The sequence below is a fragment of the Podarcis cretensis genome, assembly GCF_951804945.1.
Source record: "Podarcis cretensis genome assembly, chromosome: 1".
Lineage (NCBI taxonomy): Eukaryota > Metazoa > Chordata > Lepidosauria > Squamata > Lacertidae > Podarcis > Podarcis cretensis.
In genome coordinates, this window is record NC_137170.1 from 140594604 (window position 1) to 140613726 (window position 19123).

General features: G+C 43.3%; 1 protein-coding gene across 13 annotated transcripts in view; it reads right to left on the reverse strand.

The window, feature by feature from the left end:
• The window catches only part of UNC80 (unc-80 homolog, NALCN channel complex subunit), a 197931-nt gene that overhangs the window by 104154 nt on the left and 74654 nt on the right, over window positions 1–19123 (reverse strand). For 8 of the 13 annotated variants that reach the window (XM_079974823.1, XM_079974815.1, XM_079974814.1 and 5 more), the window contains exon 24: window positions 6587–6758. In XM_079974823.1, coding sequence (XP_079830949.1) covers window positions 6587–6758 — 172 coding nt within the window. The remainder of the gene's footprint in view (window positions 1–6586; window positions 6759–19123) is intronic. The other 5 variants (XM_079974817.1, XM_079974825.1, XM_079974821.1 and 2 more) reach the window with 1 other exon arrangement.

Genomic DNA, 19123 nt, shown 5'->3' on the forward strand with positions numbered 1-19123 from the left:
GGAACTCCTGGGAGGGGAGGTAACACATCAGGACCCCCCCATGAGAATGAGGATTGCCAGGCACACTGAGATTATTGCCTTTCACGCAGCCACCCTGGCGGGACCGCCAATCATACTGGGAATGAGCTGGCTGGCGCTGCATGATCCGTTAGTGGGATGGCACCAGCGGACGGTCTCATTCGGGTCAGCTCACTGCTTGGAACACTGCCATGGAGGGGAAACCCCGAGGATGGCAATAGCCAGAGTGGCAGGGATGGTGGTGGGAGAGAAGGGGCAGGTACCACCGCAGTACGCTGACTTGCAAGATGTGTTCAGTGAGAAAGAAGCGGATAGACTGCCCCCGCATAGGCCCTTTGACTGTCAAATCAACCTACTCCCGGGAGTCCAGCTGCCAGTGGGCAAACTGTACGTCATGTCGGACAGGGAGATGCAGGAATTGAGGGAATTTATAGACAAGAACCTAAAAAGAGGTTTCATAAGGGAATCAAGGGCGGTGGGGGGCAGTCCAGTGTTCTTTGTGGACAAAAGGGACACTAATAAGCCCAGGCTTGTAGTGGACTTTTGGGCCGTTAATTCGGTGTCGGAACCCGTGACCTTCCCCATGCCCAGGATTGACGACATTTTGACCAGGGTGAGGAAGGGAAAGATTTTCACCAAGCTGGACTTAAGGGGAGCGTACAATCTGATCAGGATGAGGGAAGGAGATGAATGGAAGACCACCATGTTCACCCCTCTGGGGGCCTTCGAGTACCTTGTTATGCCCTTTGGATTACAAGCGGGTTCGGCGTGTTTTCAATCTTTCATGCATCACGTTTTGGGACCCTTGCTGTACAAGAACTGTGTGGCCTTTCTAGATGACGTGTTGATTTATTCAGAGAACGAGGAGCAACACGTCAGGGATGTCCGGGAAGTGCTAAAGAGGTTACAGGCGCACCAGCTGTGGGTCAAACTGGAGAAGTGCCAGTTCCACACCCGTGAGGTCGAGTTCCTGGGGTACCGGTTGTCAGACAAGGGCCTAGCTATGGATCCAGGCAAGGTACAAGCGGTACTGGAATGGAAGACACCCAAGACCCGGAAGGACGTGCAGAGGTTTCTGGGGTTTGGAAACTTCTATCGGAAGTTCATCAAAAACTTTGCCCACTTAACTGCACCCATCACAGATTGCCTCAGTAGCAAGAAGAAGTTTGTCTGGACGGAAGAGGCGCAGCAGTCTTTTGAAAGGCTAAAGAAGGCGTTCGCTTTGGAAGAGCAGCTCTTGCACGTGGATCTGCAGGAGCCGATGTGGCTGGAGACTGATGCATCGGACAGAGCGGTGGGGGCCGTACTGCTTCAGCCAGGGGGAAACCAGTCCGACTGGAGACCGTGTGCTTTTTTTTCCAGGAAGTTGAGCAAGTCGGAGCAGAACTACACGGTTGTCAGGGGCTCAGGAGCAGCAGCACAGGGAAGAGGGGAGATGGAGAGCGAAGGGGAAGAATCTGAGGGCAGCGTAGGGGAAGATGACAGTGGCCCAAGAGATTCCATGAGCCTCTCCAGCGAATCGGAAGATTCACAGAAGGGGGCTCCGATGGCCAGGGCAAGGGGGGTCCCGGGAGGGACGCACCAGAAGCTAGGGGCCAGCAGCGACTCCCAAAGCAGCAGCTGGAGATCGGGACCAGTTTCCCCACCAGAGCGTAGCGGGGGGGAAGAGTCCCATGAGTCAGGGCTGACCACGCCCCTATCGCTGAGTGAGGGAACGGAGGGGAAGTCAGATCCAGCTAGCCCCCCCGAAGGGGGAAGCAGTGACAGGAGCAGTGTAACGGTCAGGAGGAAGGTGGCCGGGTGGGCGCGCGCGCCAAGTTCAAATGTACAGGCGCGCGGGACAGCAGGGAGCTCGGATTGGGAGCCAGGTCCTAAAGCACGCTGGAGGCAGGGGGAAGAATCCGGGGACTCTTCAGCATCAGAAGAGTCCAGAAAGGGCAACACCCCGGCGGGCAGACGGACCCAGAGGAGGAAAGAACAACGGAAGAGGTGGAGTAAGGCTAGAGTCTTAAACTGGTGTCTAGGGGGAGGAGACTCAGACGGAACTTCGGCGGTCTAGGGTTTAAGACGTAGAGCTGCGCGCTACGGCTTTGGAATGGAAACTGAACTTCAATAAAGACTTTTGTATATAACCACGACCTGGCGTTGGTCCTCTGTGAGCTGGGACCTTGGGCAGCTCTGACAACGGTGTATGACCAGGAGCTGCTGGCTATCTATGAAGCATTTCGAAGCTAGAGATATTTGCTAATAGGGGTGCAGCACAAGATCCAGGTGTGCACGGACCATAAGAACCTGGAATACTGGAGAACGGCAAGAGTACTCAACCAGAGACAGGTGCGGTGGGCTCAGGAGTTTTCCAAGTTCCATTTTGAGATTCGTTATGTACCGGGGGAGGAAAACGTCAGAGCAGACGCCCTCTCACAGAAGCCAGAGTATCTGGAAGGAGAGGGAGCGCCGGAAGAACAACATGTGATACCCGAGGACCGATGGGTGTGTGGGGGAGTGTTGGTAGGGTGACGGGAGCTTGCAGAGGGGACGGAAGACGACGAGTATGCCCAAAACAAGATCAGGGAGCTCAGGGGGGCAGGAGGAAACCCGGGGGGGTTTGAAGAAAAGGATGGGGCACTGTATTACAGGGGGGCGTTGTATATACCAGAGGGGGACTTGAGGAGTAGAGTACTCAAACAATTACACGACAGCCCCACGGCGGGACATTTTGGTCAACACAAAACCATGTTGCTAGTCACCAGGCAGTTCTGGTGGCCAAAGGTGAGGGAAGATGTACGAGAATATATAAGGGGGTGCGACCGCTGCCAGCGAGCCAAAGGGGAGAGGGCGGCGCCCGTGGGGTTACTAGAACCATTACCCACACCAGAAAGACCATGGGAGGCAGTGTCCATAGATTTTATGACCAATTTGCCCAAGTCAAAGGGCAAGACGGCCGTCATGGTAGTAGTCGACCTATTAACTAAGATGTGCCATTTTATCGCTTGCTCGCATGCGGTGACGGCGGAGGAAACCACCAGGCTGTTTGTGGAACACATTTTCAGGCTGCATGGCGCCCCCTTGAGCGTTTTATCAGACCGAGGAAAACAATTCACTTCCAGGTTCTGGAGAAAGCTCATGAGCCTACTACACGTCGAGGTCAATTTCTCGATGGCCCGGCACCCGGAGACCAACGGACAGGCGGAAAGAGCGAACAGTATACTCCAACAATACCTACGGTGCTACGTCAGCGAGAGGGAGAATGACTGGGTAGAGTAATTAGCTTTGGCAGAATTTGCATACAATAATGCGGAACATGTGTCCACGGGAATGAGCCCGTTCATGGCCAATTATGGGTGTCACCCCAGGGCTTTCCCAGGGGGAGGGGAGGAGAGATGGAGTGTACCAGCGGCTGAAAGGTTTGTGGAAGAGATGGAAGCCCTGCACCAACAGCTTAAGATGAACTTGGAGAGGGCTAAGGAAGTGTACAAAAGGCAGGCAGATAGGAGCCGGAGGGAAGGAGAGACCATAAGGGTTGGGGACAGGGTGTGGTTGTCAACCCAAGGGTTACCGTTCAAGGGAGGTTGCAAGAAATTAAGGCCAAAGCGACTGGGACCCTTTGAGGTAACACAGCAGGTGAACCCGGTGGCCTTTAGGCTCAAATTGCCTGACAACATGAAACTACACCTGGTATTCCATAGGTCATTACTCTCACCATACAGGGAAGGGCGGGAATTTCAGGGGCGAGAGGGAGAGGTTCCCGCACCCCCACAGGTAGAAGAGAGGGAGCGTAGCAGTCACGCAGCGGAGATACTAGATTCAAGGTGGAAGGGAAGACAGGTGGAGTATCTGGTGGCGTGGGAGGAGGAGCCAGAGTCGGAAAATGCATGGGTGCCAGCGGAAGCCATCAAGGATGAGTTTCTACTGGAGGAGTTTCACCGTAGATTCCCAAGAAAGCCCAGACCTTTAGCGAGGTTCTGGGAGGAACAATTTGGCACCACAGATGACGAAGAGGATTTTGCGGGGTTTCCGGCCTCTGAGGGAGAGGGAGGAGAAGTATCTGAGGAAATGGAATCGGATTGGGAAGATTCTTCTGTGGGAAGAGATAGTAGGAGGTGGAGAGCAATGTTCGAGTCATCAGAAGATGGGGAAGGTTCCTTCCGGGGGTTCCCAGCATCACTGGCCGAAGAAAGGGGACGGACCGGGGGTGAGGGTGGTCCTGGAGGGGAGGTGGATGTCAGGGAACTGCCATCGGAGCCCAAGGCGGTGGCAGGGCTCCCAGATGCAGGGAAGGGAACTAGCAGGGAGAGAGGGAGAACTTCCGCTGAGGAAGGAGAGGAGGAGGCGGGGGCATCAGAGGGAAGGCTCAGGGACGCTTCCAGCGAGGGCAGCGGAGAGAGCTCAGGACCTCCCATTGGGACGCCCACTCTGTGCAGAAAGTTGTCGCGCAGGGAATCTAGGCGGAGACTCAATGTCAAGGAGCTTTTATGTTGGAAGAAGTTTAGGAAACACCCACTGACGGATTCTGCCAGTGATTAAGACAGCAACGAAGTAAGGGCTGTCCGGTTAGGGAAAGTTTTAAGCCAAACACTCTGCTTGGAGCAGGTTTGCGCTTACGCACAAGCAACCCCTTATCCCTTTACGGTAACCTTTATTGGCATCACATAAGCAGGTGGTTCTGCTGGTTATACCACAGAGCCTAGGACTTGCCGATCAGAAGGTCGGCGGTTCGAATCCCCGCGACGGGGTGAGCTCCTGTTGCTCGGTCCCTGCTCCTGCCAACCTAGCAGTTCGAAAGCACGTCAAAGTGCAAGTAGATAAATAGGTACCGCTCCAGCGGGGAGGTAAATGGTGTTCGCTAAATGCGGCATAGTCATGCTGGCCACATGACCCGGAAGTTGTACGCCGGCTCCCTTGGCCAGTAAAGCGAGATGAGCGCCGCAACCCCAGAGTCAGTCACGACTGGACCTAATGCTCAGGGGTTCCTTTACCTTTACCTTTACCTTAAGAACATTCAGAATATATTTAAAATAGATAGGCCAGTGCGATCTCGTCACCACCCCAACGGCACAGTCACCCGCCAAAGGGCAGAAGAGGCGAGCAATCCGCCTCATCTCTGTGGGTTTCCAGAAAGGGCAGGATCCTGTAGCATACTTTGGAAACAAAAAAAATCAAATAGAGGAACTTAGCTACTGTCTTGGTGAGCTCCTGGTCTCTCCCTTGTAATAAGAAGTGCATGACCTCTGTTGCTGGTTTCCATGTTGGAATACATAGATGGTCTAGAAACTGTCGGTGGAGATCATCATATATTTTGCATTTAAGGGCCATGTAAGCTGGTGTTTCCACCAGGTGGGCATCGCATGGGCAGATCCTATCTTCTGCCAAACCCGCAAACCTACGCCAAAGGAGGTTAGAAGGATTAGAATTGAACCTAGCCAGCCAAAAAGCCCTTCTTTCTTGTGGATTAAACAAAAATTGTAAATAATTGAGATTAAATTCCGAGCAGGAATGGATGTGAGGGCGATCTGGCTGCAACATCTCTCACCCCACTGATCGCCAGGGTTGATTCGGCTGTTCTGGCTGGCTAGGCGGGTGTCCCCTTCTTCCCTCACCGCTCCATGTGCGTCCCTCCCAAAGCTGTGCACTTGGTGGAAGAGGACGACCATCCCAGATAGAAGGAGTGTACCATTCTTCGGTCAAGGGTATACAGTAGCCGCACTCCCCTGCTAGAGCAAGAATGTGTCTGTCTTGCATGAGCCACATTCAAGTGGGAGTGGATGCCATGAAATCCTTCTCAATAATGATCCAGATTAGATTCCAATGTATAGTTAGCAGAGTAGAAACTGAAAACACAAGCTGCAAACTCTGATAAGCAACTTCCACAGCTAATCACCTGCCTCAACAGAAACCCTGCCCCCTCTGACCTTTGCACAGGGAGAGCAGCTAATCAGCCACAAAGAAACACACACACCAGAAAACCCTTTTTGCTCCTTCTTCAGCTGCTGCCCTGTAAACGGCGTTTCTGTGCACTGCTCTGGTTCGCCAGAAGCGGTTTAGTCATGCTGGCCACATGACCCAGAAGCTGTGCGCTGGCTTCCTCAGCCAGTAAAGTGAGATGAGCACCGCAACCCCAGAGTTGTTCGCGACTGGACTTAACTGTCAGGGGTCCTTTACCTTTACCTTTAAATGCAAAGAAAACCAAATTTGACTTTCATCTCTAACTACCACAGATATATGGTCCATGGCACACAGAGCCAATAAGAGTTCAGGTACATGCCTGTATCTGCATTGTAATGCTCATCCAGACCCCTCTGAACCTGCTGGAAGTAATATTTGGGTGCAGATGGAAAGGTGAGTCCCACTATCTGTTGAACATGACTAGCTGCACTGAATTAAAGTCTTATTCTCCTTGTTCTGTGGATCCAATTCCTTTTTGCTGCTGCTACCACTACATGACATGTTACATCTTGGCACAGATAGATAGAGAGGGAAAGGGAGGTAAGTGTGGAATACAATTGGGTGGAAAGGGAATGAAAGAGGAAAATAAAAAAGAATTAAGTGTTCCTAAAGCAGAGATTCTTACAAGCGGGGGTTCTTGTAGTAAAGGGAGTCTCCTTACTGTCATCTAAAAAGTCTTCTTCCTCATCCTCCTTTCTCAGTCTTCGCTTGGTCTCCTCATCATAAATGAGGCCCAGCAGATTGGCTGGGCTCTCACTCTCACTATGGCAGAGTTCGTTGAGACGGATGCCAATTGCCTGCCAAGAGAAACAAAAGAAGGAAAATAATGAAGTGTTACAAAGGTAACTTAGGGTAGCAAAGCTTCACCAGAGAGCTGGAGGTTTCAAATAAAGAACATGGCCGGTGTACTTGAAAGAGTTGACGACTGAGATTAGGGGTGTTTGCAAATTTATCAGGTGGGATTTATCAGGTGGGACTGTTCTGCGGCTTGTTCAAGGTAAAGAGGGGATCTGTAAGAGGCTGCATGAGTTGAAACAGAGAACTGTAAAGCACTTAGAGGGGCCTCAGTGACCCTGGCATTAAAACATTGCAGACAACCATCTACTAAAAGAAAAACTATGTCTCTAAGCTTACCACATAGGGGAAACACCAGGGTGCTGAGGGGAGGTGGAGCAGCTTTGCTCAAGTCTCTACCCTGAGGAAAACAATGTGGGAAGGAGGAGATTTTTAGAGCTGAGCATACCTCTCTAAGCTTAAGGAAGATATCAAGAGGTGAGAGGGCAGAGAGGGGAGCTCTGTTATGCCTGAAAGGTTAAGTTTGCAGTAAGAGAATGTTTTACACAGAAAGCAAAACTCTTTTAGTTCTTCTCAAACTAAAATCAAGTTTGGCTCCAAATCTCCTTTACTTATTTATCTACAATTTAGCAGGTTTCTTACCCAGGGGCATCTCTCTCTCTCTCTCTCTCTCTCTCTCTCTCTCTCTCTCTCTCTCTTTATTAATTTTTTTATTGAAAATTTTCTTTTACAAATTTGTTCAAATACAACCATATTTTCCAATTTACAAATTTTTTGACTTCCACCAGCTCCCCCCACAATCCTCATATTTTAATCTTTATTCCGCATTTCCTTTATAATGTATTGCCAGTTTATGGTATCTTCACATCTCTTTTTCTCTTTACAATACCCTTTCTCATCACAAAGCCTCTTTAAATCCAACTAGCGTTGTCTGTTCATCACAAATATTTTCCAGATATATCGTAAACTTTCTCCAGTCCTGAGTGAACTTGTGATCTTTCTGGTATCTAATTTTTCCAGTCATTTTATCTAATTCCGCATAGTCCATTAGTTTCTGTCTCCACTCTTCCAGTGTCGGTAGTTCTTCTTGTTTCCATTTTTGGGCTATTAGGATTCTAGCCGCAGTCACTGCATATTGGAAAAGTTTGTAATCACTTTTATTAATTTCTCTTCCTGTAATTCCTAACAGAAAAGCTTCTGGTTTCTTCACAAATGTATATTTAAACATCTTTTTCAACTCATTATATATCAATTCCCAGAAGCCCTTCACTTTCTTACATTCCCACCACATATGGTAAAACGACCCTTCCTTTTCTTTACATTTCCAACACTTATTACATGTTTTATACATTTTTGCAAGTTTAACTGGAGTAATGTACCATCTGTATACCATTTTCATAATGTTTTCCTTTATCGTCATACATGCGGTGAATTTCATGTTCCCATTCCACACTTTTTCCCAATCTGCTAATTGTATATTATAACCAAAATCCTTGGCCCAATGTATCATGACCGATTTAACTTCTTCGTCCTTTGTTTGCCACTCCAATAACATTTTATACATTTTTGACAATATTTTACAATCGTTATTTATAATTTCTTTTTGAAATCTGGACTCTCCCTCAATATATCCCCTCTCTTTAAAATCCTTTTTAAACATTTCATTTGTTTGAAGATAGTGCAACCAGTCATATACATGTTTTTTAACTTCTTCATATGGCTTCATTTTCCATTTCCCCCCTTCTTTAATGACTATATCTCCATAAGTCATCCAGTGTTCTCTCATATTTACCTTTTTCACACTCATAACCTCCAGTGGGGACAGCCAATGTGGTACTTTAGGTTCCAAAATATTTTGATACCTATCCCATATTTCTATTAGAGAACCCCTGAAAATATGGTTCTCAAAACCTCTATGAACTTTCTTCTTCCCCAACCATAAATAAGCGTGCCATCCAAATCTATTGTCAAAACCTTCCAAATCCAACAGCTTATTATTTTTTAATGTTATCCACTCCTTTAACCAACAGAGACAAGATGCTTCATAGTATAATTTCAAATCTGGCAGGGCGAAGCCACCTCTTTCCTTCGCAACAGTTAACAACTTATATTGTATTCTTGGCTTTTTGCCCTGCCAGATGTATTTTGATATCATTCTTTGCCATTCTCTGAAGATCTTTGTCCCCTTGATTATTGGAATCATTTGAAATAAGAATAACATCTTTGGAAGCACGCTCATCTTGATTGTTGAAATTCTACCCCAAAAGGATAGTTTCATCCTGCCCCACACTTCGAGGTCTCTCTTTATACCGTTCCAAGTTGTTAGATAATTATTTTGATATAAATCAATATTTTGGGGGGTTAACCATATTCCTAAGTATTTCACCTTCTTAGCCACCTCCATTTCTGTTTCTTTTTGCACTTCTTCTATTATCCCTTGATCCATATTCTTCACCATTAGTTTAGTTTTTCTTTTGTTTAATATAAACCCAGCCACCTTTCCAAATTGATCTATTTCCTTTATAACCTCATTTAAACTGATTTCTGGGTCTTCCACTGTAATTACCAGATCATCGGCAAAGGCTTTTACTTTATATTCATTTCGACCTACTGTGACCCCTTTTATTAAATCATTTCGTCTAATTGAACTAAGCAAAACCTCCAGGACCGTAATAAATAATAGTGGTGAGAGAGGGCATCCCTGTCTTGTACCTTTCTTTATATTCACTTCTTCTGTAATTACATTGTTTATAATCAGTTTAGCTCTTTGTTCTGAATATATTGCCTTTATACCGTTATAAAAGTCTTTTCCCACTTCCATCATTTCCAAATTTTTCAGCATAAATTCCCATGATATGTTATCAAACGCTTTTTCTGCATCTACAAACATTAAAACGGCTTGCTTCTCATTCCTGGCAGTCAGATATTCCAAAATATTTATTATATTCCTCACATTGTCTTTCATGTGTCTGCCAGGAAGGAAACCTGCCTGATCTTCATGAATGAATTTCTGCAGTACCTTTTTTAATCTTTTTGCTAAAATACCCGTAAATATCTTATAATCTGTGTTCAATAAAGATATATTCTTTACTTGTGTGGGATCACAATCTTGTTACGGTATGAGTGTAATAAAGGCATCTTTCCATGTCTCTGGTATTTCCTGTTGTTTCATAATATTATTCATAACTTCCTTAAGTGGTACTGTCAGGGCGTCCTTCATTTCTTTGTAGTAAGTCGCCGTAAAGCCGTCCAGTCCTGGTGCTTTTCCTTTTTTCATCTCTTTTATAATTTCTATTATCTCTTCGTTCTCAATTGGGGCATTCAGTCTTTCTATTTTTTCTGTCGGGATCTTTTGCACCTTTTTTTCTTTTAAATTTTTTTCTATTTTCTTCATATTATTTTTTTCTCTTTTTGTATACAAATGCTTGTAAAAATCCAAGAATCCTTTTCTGATACCTTTTGGGTTTTCTATTTCTTCTCCATCCACAATGATTTTATTAACTGTGCTTTGCTCTTTTCTCTTCTTAATTTGCCATGCAAGCCATTTTCCAGGTTTGTTTGCAAATTCAAAGTTTCTTTGTCTCAATTTCTTAATATTCCATTCCACTTCTTTGTTAATAATCATGGCAAACTGTGTAAAACTTTGATATTTTGTTTTATTTTGTTTTATTTTGACATTGTTTGGTTTTTTGATTAACTTTTGTTCTCAGAAAATATGAATAAAGGCACAAAGATGAGTACAGTTTGGGATGCAAGCAAGGCTGTAATGAGGGGATTCTTCATCCAACAGAATGCGATTAAAAACAAAAATAGAGAGAAAGGAAAGAAGGAAATTTTGAAACAAATAATGGACAATGAACAAAAGTTAATCAAAAAACCAAACAATGTCAAAATAAAACAAAGTACGCCAAGAAGAAAAAAAAAACGAAGAAAAAAGCAACAAAAAAAAAAAGGGTCAGGTTGTTATTTACCTTCTGACCACTGGGAGTCGAAAATTCCCGAAAGTTCCCAATTTCGAAAATAGTATCAAAAAGTTAAATAGATTCAACAGGTTAAATAAGAAAAAGAGAGAGGAGTACCAAGTTCAAAAAAAATAATCTTGTAGAGTCCCATAAAATCCAAAAGAGTTCTCTTTCCAATTTCGGCAAACGCTGGACCCCATAGTAAACAATAGCCACTTCCGGAGGCGGCGCGAACGGCAATGGATGCCCTCTTCTACCTGTGAAGAGGGAGCTCCGAGGAAACGGGTCGTCCGCTACGGCGAAGCGGAGACCCGCGTTGGAAAACCACAGGCGGCAGAAGCCTGTGGCCGTGGGACTCAGCGGGCACCTTCAGCGCCCCCCGAAACTGGATAGGAACCCCGTAAGGGGCTCCGGAAGGTGACGGGGTTGGCGCGGTGCTGAGAGTCGATCGCTCTTTCCCCGGAGTGAAGCCGCAAAGCTGTTGTCAGTGAGCGCTGACCTTTTTCTTGGGACAATTTGGCTAAGAAACGACTACCGTGAGTAGGTGAAGCTTAGTAAATTTGGACTTTAAGAAAAAACAATTAATTTGGACACTGAAGCGGGAGATGTAACCAGGAAGTCCGTCTCCCGGCTCTGTTTAAAGATTAAAGCAAGGACGTGTAATATACTATTGCTTTTGAACTATGCTTTAAAAGATAAATCATCTGAACAGAACTTGGAAGAGGAAGAATTTGGCTTTCCCTCTTCCTGCTTGGATTTATAAAAATTTATTCCACCCTCGGAGACCGGGCTGCCAGATTATTGGAGCTGTCAGGCTGCATGAACTGTCACTTTGCAACTTGCATCTTTTGGAGACATTGTAACTTCTTATGACTAACTGCAAGTTAAAGGATTTGAGGCTCTCTGGACATTTGAGACTTACAAATTTGAAGGGATATTTTGTAATTTGAAAAGACTCTGGTAAAGATCTTATTAATGACTTTTGAAAGAAACATTGTGTCCCTCTAGTGGATGATTGAAGTTCTGTAACTACTGGGGGTGTTTTTCCATCTTTGGACTTGGGGATTCCCATGGGAATTACAAATTGTGAGATTGACCTTGACACATAGACAGCAGTGGAATGAGAGGGAGGACAAGATCAAGTAAAACAAAGACACAGCAGCCTAGCATAATCTCACAGCTGCGTAGATCATCTGTTCCCACTATTCCTGTGGCGCAAGAGGAAGAGTTAGAACAAACAGGATCTGAAGGAATGGCCGCAGGAAGAGACTTTACTACAGTATTAGATAAAATATTTGAAAAACTAGACGGCCTGAGCAAACAAGTGACTGAACAATCAGCCAAACTTGACCAAAACACAGCCAGTGTAAACAACCTGACTGAGCAAGTCAGGTCAAATGCAGAATCTATTGGGAAACTATTTGAGGCTACCACAGTAAATCGCAAAACAGCTGAGGAGAACAGACAGAAAGTAGAGGCTGTGCAAGAGGAAATCAAACCTCTGCGTAAACAGATTGGTGAACATCAGGCATACCTGTCTATGATAGAATTGAAATCTAGGGAAAATAACTTAAGATTGAGGTCAATCCCAGAACTTGAGAGAGAAGATTTAATTGAATTTTTGACAAAAGAATTTGCAAAATTTTGGCCTTTGGAAGAGGAAAAAGATTTTAAAATTACAAGTGCATTCAGACTTGGAAAAGGAGGGAGGAAGGTCAGGTCAAGAGATTGCCTGATCTCCCTCAGAACAAAGGAAGAAAGAGACAAGATATTAGGTGCACATTTTCACAAGGCTCTTGAGATTCACGATTTTAGAGTGGAAATTTACAAGGATATTCCAAAATATCTTCTGGATTTGAGATCTAACTATGGGAACCTGGTGAAACTACTGAGAGGCAACAAAATTATTTTCAGATGGGAGTTCCCCTAGGGACTATCTTTTAACTTTAGAGGGAAAAAAGTTAAAATTAGAACAGTTGAAGATAAGGAAAAATTCTTGAGTGAGTACGAAGAAGATCTCCAGAAAGAGATTGAAAAAGAACTAAAAGCCCTAGGATCTGGCCCACTGAGTTCCTTACTTACACCCTTGGGTCTTGATGAACCGGAGAAAGTAATACCACCGTCAAAAGGAGAAGAACTTTTGGGAGCAGTTGGAGGAGAATAGACGTACCTCAACATGTCTCTGCAACTCCTAAGCTGGAACATCAATGGTTGTAACTCCCCCCAGAAGAGGAAGAGGATATTTCATATATTAAAAAAGGAACAATTAGATTTAATTTGTTTACAGGAAACGCATGTGATTAGGCAACACAGAAAAGTCTTAATCAACAAAAGATTGGGCCAAGAATTTATTTCATCAGACAGAGTCAAGAAGAGAGGAGTTGTTATCTACGCAAAAGAAAGCCTATCACCAAAATTTCTATTTAAAGATGAACAAGGGAGAACTTTGGCAATTGAAATCCAAATACAAGGAGAAAAATTTTTGATTTTAGGAGTTTATGCACCAAATGAGGGGAAGTCAGAATTTTACAGGAAGTTGCATGAGACAATGTTGGACTATATGGATTACAACAACATCATCATGATGGGAGATATGAATGGGGTGGTATCTACAAATATGGATAAAGTACAAAGACAAAACATAACAAAAGACGGCAGACTACCTAAAACTTTTTTTGATCTAACTGACAATATGGACTTGATTGATATTTGGAGAACTAAAAATCCCCTAGGAAGAGAAGGGACCTTCTTCTCTGAAGCCCAAATGACCTGGACTAGAATTGACCAAATATGGATAACTAGAGGACTGGCACCGAAGACTAGAAAGGTGGAAATCTGCCCAAAAACGTGCTCCGACCATAATGCCGTGAAGATGGAAATGAAACTAACACTAACTGGCCCTTTCAGATGGAATATGAATGACACCTTATTAAGAGATCAAGAGATTGTTAAGAAGGCCCAAAAGACACTGAGAGACTACTTTGAAGTAAATCTGAAAACTACAGTAGAAAAAAGAGTAATCTGGGACGCAAGTAAAGCGGTCATTGGGGGGGTTTCTGATACAACAAAATGCAATAAAAAAGAGAACTCAAACTGAGAAAAAATAAAAAATTATGGAGAAAATAAAAGAAGGGGAGAAGAAACTAAGATCTAAACCAAAGTCACAGGAGATCCTGAGAGAGATTAAATTTCACCAAGTACAATATTTGAAATTGATAAATCAGGAAATTGAGTGGAAAATCAAACAAATGAGACAAAAGACCTTTGAATCTGCAAATAAATGTGGGAAACTGCTAGCATGGCAGTTGAAAAAGAGACAGAAGTTGAATACAGTTACAAATCTTGAGGTTGAAGGGAAAAACATTCAGAACCCCGTGGAGATTAGAAAATGTTTCCAAAGAATCTTCAAACAACTTTACACCAAGGGGCCACAAAATGAGACCGAGATAGATCAATTTCTGAGAACAAATGGACTACAAAAAATATCTCAAGAAAATAAGACAATATTGAATCATAAAATAACCGAACAGGAGATTGAAGGTGCCATTCAACATATGCAACTAGGCAAATCTCCAGGACCGGACGGATTAACCTCCAAGTATTATAAGACTTTGAAAGACTATCTAATTCAACCATTAAAGGAGGTATGCAACGAAATTTTGGAGGGAAAGAAGGCGCCGGAGTCGTGGAAAGAAGCTTTCATCACATTAATACCGAAATCTGAATTTGAAAAGACACAACTCAAGAACTACCGTCCCATATCCCTTTTAAATGTGGATTACAAAATTTTTGCAGACATTTTAGCTAATAGACTGAAAAGAGTTTTGAATGAAGTGATACATAAAGATCAGGCAGGCTTTCTCCCAGATAGACATCTATCTGATAACACAAGGAATATTATTGACATTTTGGAGCTACTACAAGAGAATATAAATACAAAAGCAGTTTTAATTTTTATTGATGCGGAGAAGGCCTTTGACAATATTTCTTGGAATTTCATGAAGAAAAATTTAAAGGGAATGGGAGTGGGACGGGGGTTTGAAAACGGTATAGAAGCGATTTATTCAGAACAAAAAGCAAAATTGATAGTTAACAATGTGGTGTCAGAAGAGTTCAGAATAGAAAAAGGAACACGACAGGGCTGCCCTATCTCTCCATTGTTATTTATATCGGTCCTGGAGGTGCTGTTAAACATGATTAGAAGGGACCAGTTGATTCAAAGGAATTAGGGTCGGAGCTAAACAATACAAACTGAAAGCTTTCGCAGATGACCTGGTTTTGACCTTACAGGAGCCAGAATCTAGTACAAAAAGGGTGTTAGAACTGATTCAAGAATTTGGTTATGTGGCAGGATTTAAATTAAACAAGCAAAAAACTAAGGTTTTAGAGAAAAATCTGACAACAATGGAAAAAGAAAGGTTTCAGAGGGAGACAGAGTTAACTGTGGTTAAGAAAGTGAAGTACCTAGGGATTAACATGACAGCTAAAAATCTGAATTTATTTAAAGATAATTATGAGAAATGTTGGTCAGAAATTAAAAGAGATTAGAAATTTGGTCAAAATTGAAGCTTTCCTTGTTGGGCCGGATTGCTGCTATAAAGATGAATGTATTGCCAAAAATGTTGTTTCTGTTTCAAACCTTACAGATTGTGGACAAGATGGACTGTTTCAAGAGGTGGCAAAGAGATATTTCTAAGTTTGTCTGGCAGGGCAAAAAGCCCAGAATAAAATTTAAAATATTGACCGATGCTAAAGAAAGAGGGGGGTTTGCCCTGCCAGACATGAAGTTGTATTATGAATCGGCAGCATTCTGCTGGTTGAAAGATTGGCTACTTCTTGAGAACACCGATGTTTTGGATCTGGAAGGGTTCAACAATTCTTTTGGGTGGCATGCATATTTGTGGTACGACAAGGTAAAAGTCAACAGAGTATTCAAAAACCATATTGTCAGGAAAGCTTTGTTAAATGTCTGGATAAGATATAAAGACCTATTGGAAAACAGGACTCCAAGGTGGCTATCACCTATGGAGGCTAAGGCTTTGAAAAAACTTAATATGGAGGCCAAATGGCCAAAATATTGGGAGATATTAGAACAAGATCGAGACACATTGAGACTGCAGAGTTTTGAGAAATTAAAAGATAAGGTGTGAGATTGGTTACATTATTATCAAATAAGAGAAGCCTTCTATCAGGATAAAAAAATAGGCTTCCAGGTGGAAAAATCGAAACTAGAAACAGAATTGTTAGAACCCAAAACTAAGAATTTGTCAAGAATGTATAACTTGCTGCTGAAATGGAATACTCAGGATGAAACAGTTAAATCAGCTATGATTAAATGGGCACAGGACATTGGTCATAACATTATGTTTGCTGACTGGGAAAAGTTGTGGACCACCGATATGAAGTTTACAGCACGTAATGCCCTAAGAGAAAATATTATGAAAATGATATATAGGTGGTACATGACCCCAGTCAAGCTTGCAAAAATTTACCATTTGCCTGCTAATAAATGTTGGAAATGCAAAGAAACTGAAGGAACATTCTTTCACCTTTGGTGGACGTGCCCAAAGGTTAAGGCTTTCTGGGAAATGATCTACAATGAATTAAAAAAGGTATTTAAATATACCTTTCCTAAGAAACCAGAGGCCTTCCTTCTGGGCATTGTCGGCCAAGGGGTGCCAAAGAAAGATAGAACACTCTTTATGTATGCAACAACCGCAGCAAGAATACTCATCGCAAAGCACTGGAAGACACAAGATTTGCCCACTTTGGAAGAATGGCAGATACAAGTGATCGACTATATGGAGTTGGCGGAAATGACCGGCAGAATCCGGGACTGGGGAGAAGAATCTGTGGAAGAGGATTGGAAGAAGTTCAAAGAATACCTGCAAAAGCATTGTAAAATGTTTGAATGTTAAAATGATGTTTGGATATAAAAATAACATGGCATTAGGAAATTGGCAAAAAGAAATTTGCAAAAATGATCTGGAAAAGAAGGGGTAAGATCTGAGTATTATTATGTGGTGATTAAATAAATGATACAAGGGATTAAGTTATAATGAATAGGTGATAACAGTGTTTAAAAGAGAAGGAAAGTAAATGCATAATAGGTTGAAATCTATAAATATTAAACAAGATTGGAAAAAGGGTTGGAAACTGCTGAAATTGATTGTGTGAAGGAGAACACAGAAAAGGGAGATGTGAGGAAGTCAGGAAATAGGGTAATGGAAATAGTAAATGCAAGTAATAATTTTTTGTTTCTTCAATGTTGTGTTGTTTTTGACTTTGTTTGTTTTTGCCTTTTTGATTCTTGTTTTGATTCTTGTGTTTGGTGTATTTTTCTTGATTTTTTTATTTGTTATGAAAAACTTCAATAAATATTTATATATATATAAAAAAAAAAACAATAGCAATGGAGTCAGCACCAAAGTCATAAATCCCCTTCCGTTGCGCAGTTTTATTTAGAAGCGATACCACCGTCTTATTTCTTTAACTCCGCTTCATAAGTCCCCAAAAGGACCTTAATGACTCATCCTCCTCCTCCTCCTCTGTCTCCCCTTCTAAGTCAACTTTGCTACATTTATATCTTCCAAAAAGAAAGTTTTTAACTAGTTGAAAGGGAGAAGAAACAATAGCCGCAAGCGGTAGCTTACTTTCACTTTTGGTCGCTTTGCTGTTTCAACGCGATTGTGGTGATTGCGGATAAAAGCTGGTCTCGTAATTTCTAACTTTGCATCCGGTTTATTTTCTTGATTTAATTTAGTTTTTCCATCCAATTAAGTCCAAATTCCTTCCAGATCGAGAATTGAGAGCTCCCCTTGCGAGCTCAGGGCTTCATTTCTCGAAGGTAGCTATGGCTTCCCTTCAGCCCGCTCTCCCTCCCCGCCGTTCTCTTCACCCCTTTAGGAGTTACCTGACGGCCGGGTGGTTTGCGTTTTGACTGTCTGCGGGAACCTGAGTGTCGGAACACCCTTCCAACACTACTTCGGGGGGTCACTGCGCCCTGTGACACCCCTAAATCCTCCGAAAAACCCGGGATTTCCCAAGAGAGAAAATCCCCGCTTGCGCTCGGGTCGCTGTCAACCGGAAGTTCCCAGGGGCATCTCTCTCATGCCTGTAATTTTCAGACCAATTTGCCCACAAAACACTTAGGGAGATTCAGGGGTCCCCCCTGCTTTTTAAACAAAATTAAGCTTCAAACAGTGCATAGCACCTGGGCTGATTTGCCCATAAATTGGCAAGCTTTATCCACTCTAGAAGGGCTGGTATGACTTCAAATTCCATCCAGTTCTGTCAAAAGGGAAAGACATAGCCTCTAAAATATTTGGTCTGAACCAAATCTGGTGGCCAGGGCACGCCTCTAATTTAAATGATCCAAAGGGTTCAAACTCCATTAGTTTCCATTTTTTAACATGTTTCTGTTTATATTGAACTGGTTCAAAATTTGAAAAGAAATAGAATAGATTATTATCATAAAACTTAACATTTATACAGTACTTTAAAATGCTCCAAGTACTTCAACATATCTTTCGATAATCCTTACGAGAGTCCCATAAGGCAGATCAGCATCATTACCCACATATTGAAGACTGAGGAACAAGCCCAGCATAGAGTGATTTGCCTTAAGGCAGAAGCAACAGTTAAACCAGGAACTCTTTTTTATTTATTAGATTTCTACCTCCCTCTGCAGGGACGCGGGTGGGGCTGTGGGTAAAACCTCAGCGCCTAGGATTTGCCGATCGCATGGTCGGCGGTTCAAATCCCCGCGGCGGGCTGAGCTCCCGTCGTTCGGTCCCAGCTCCTGCCCACCTAGCAGTTCGAAAGCACCCTTAAGTGCAAGTAGATAAATAGGTACCGCTTTATAGCAGGAAGGTAAACGGCGTTTCCGTGTGCTGCTCTGGTGCCGGTTCGCCAAAGCAGCTTCGTCACGCTGGCCACGTGACCTGGAAGTGTCTCCGGACAGCGCTGGCTCCCGGCCTATAGAGTGAGATGAGCGCACAACCCTAGAGTCTGTCAAGACTGGCCCGTACGGGCAGGGGTACCTTTACCTTTACCTTTACCTTTACCTCCCTCTGCAGCACACAGAAATCCCAGAATGGATCATATAACAAATTCAAATCATATTCTATGTAATCATTATATCACATAAAACAAAGTCTTATACAAATTTTCATGAGGACTTTAAAAAAAACTGCAAACTGATGCAGAAACACAGCAAGCTGAAAAATGAGAAGCTAAAATGAAAAGAACTGAATAAAGTCAAATGCAACTGTACTAAGAAGAAAAAGCTGGAATCCTCCTCTCCAGGTAAGCTTTATATGCGCAGGTGTTTTTAAAAAAGAAATTAATAAGGAAGATGGAGTTCTACTGTGCAATCCCTTTAGTCCTTCTCACCCAACTTAAAC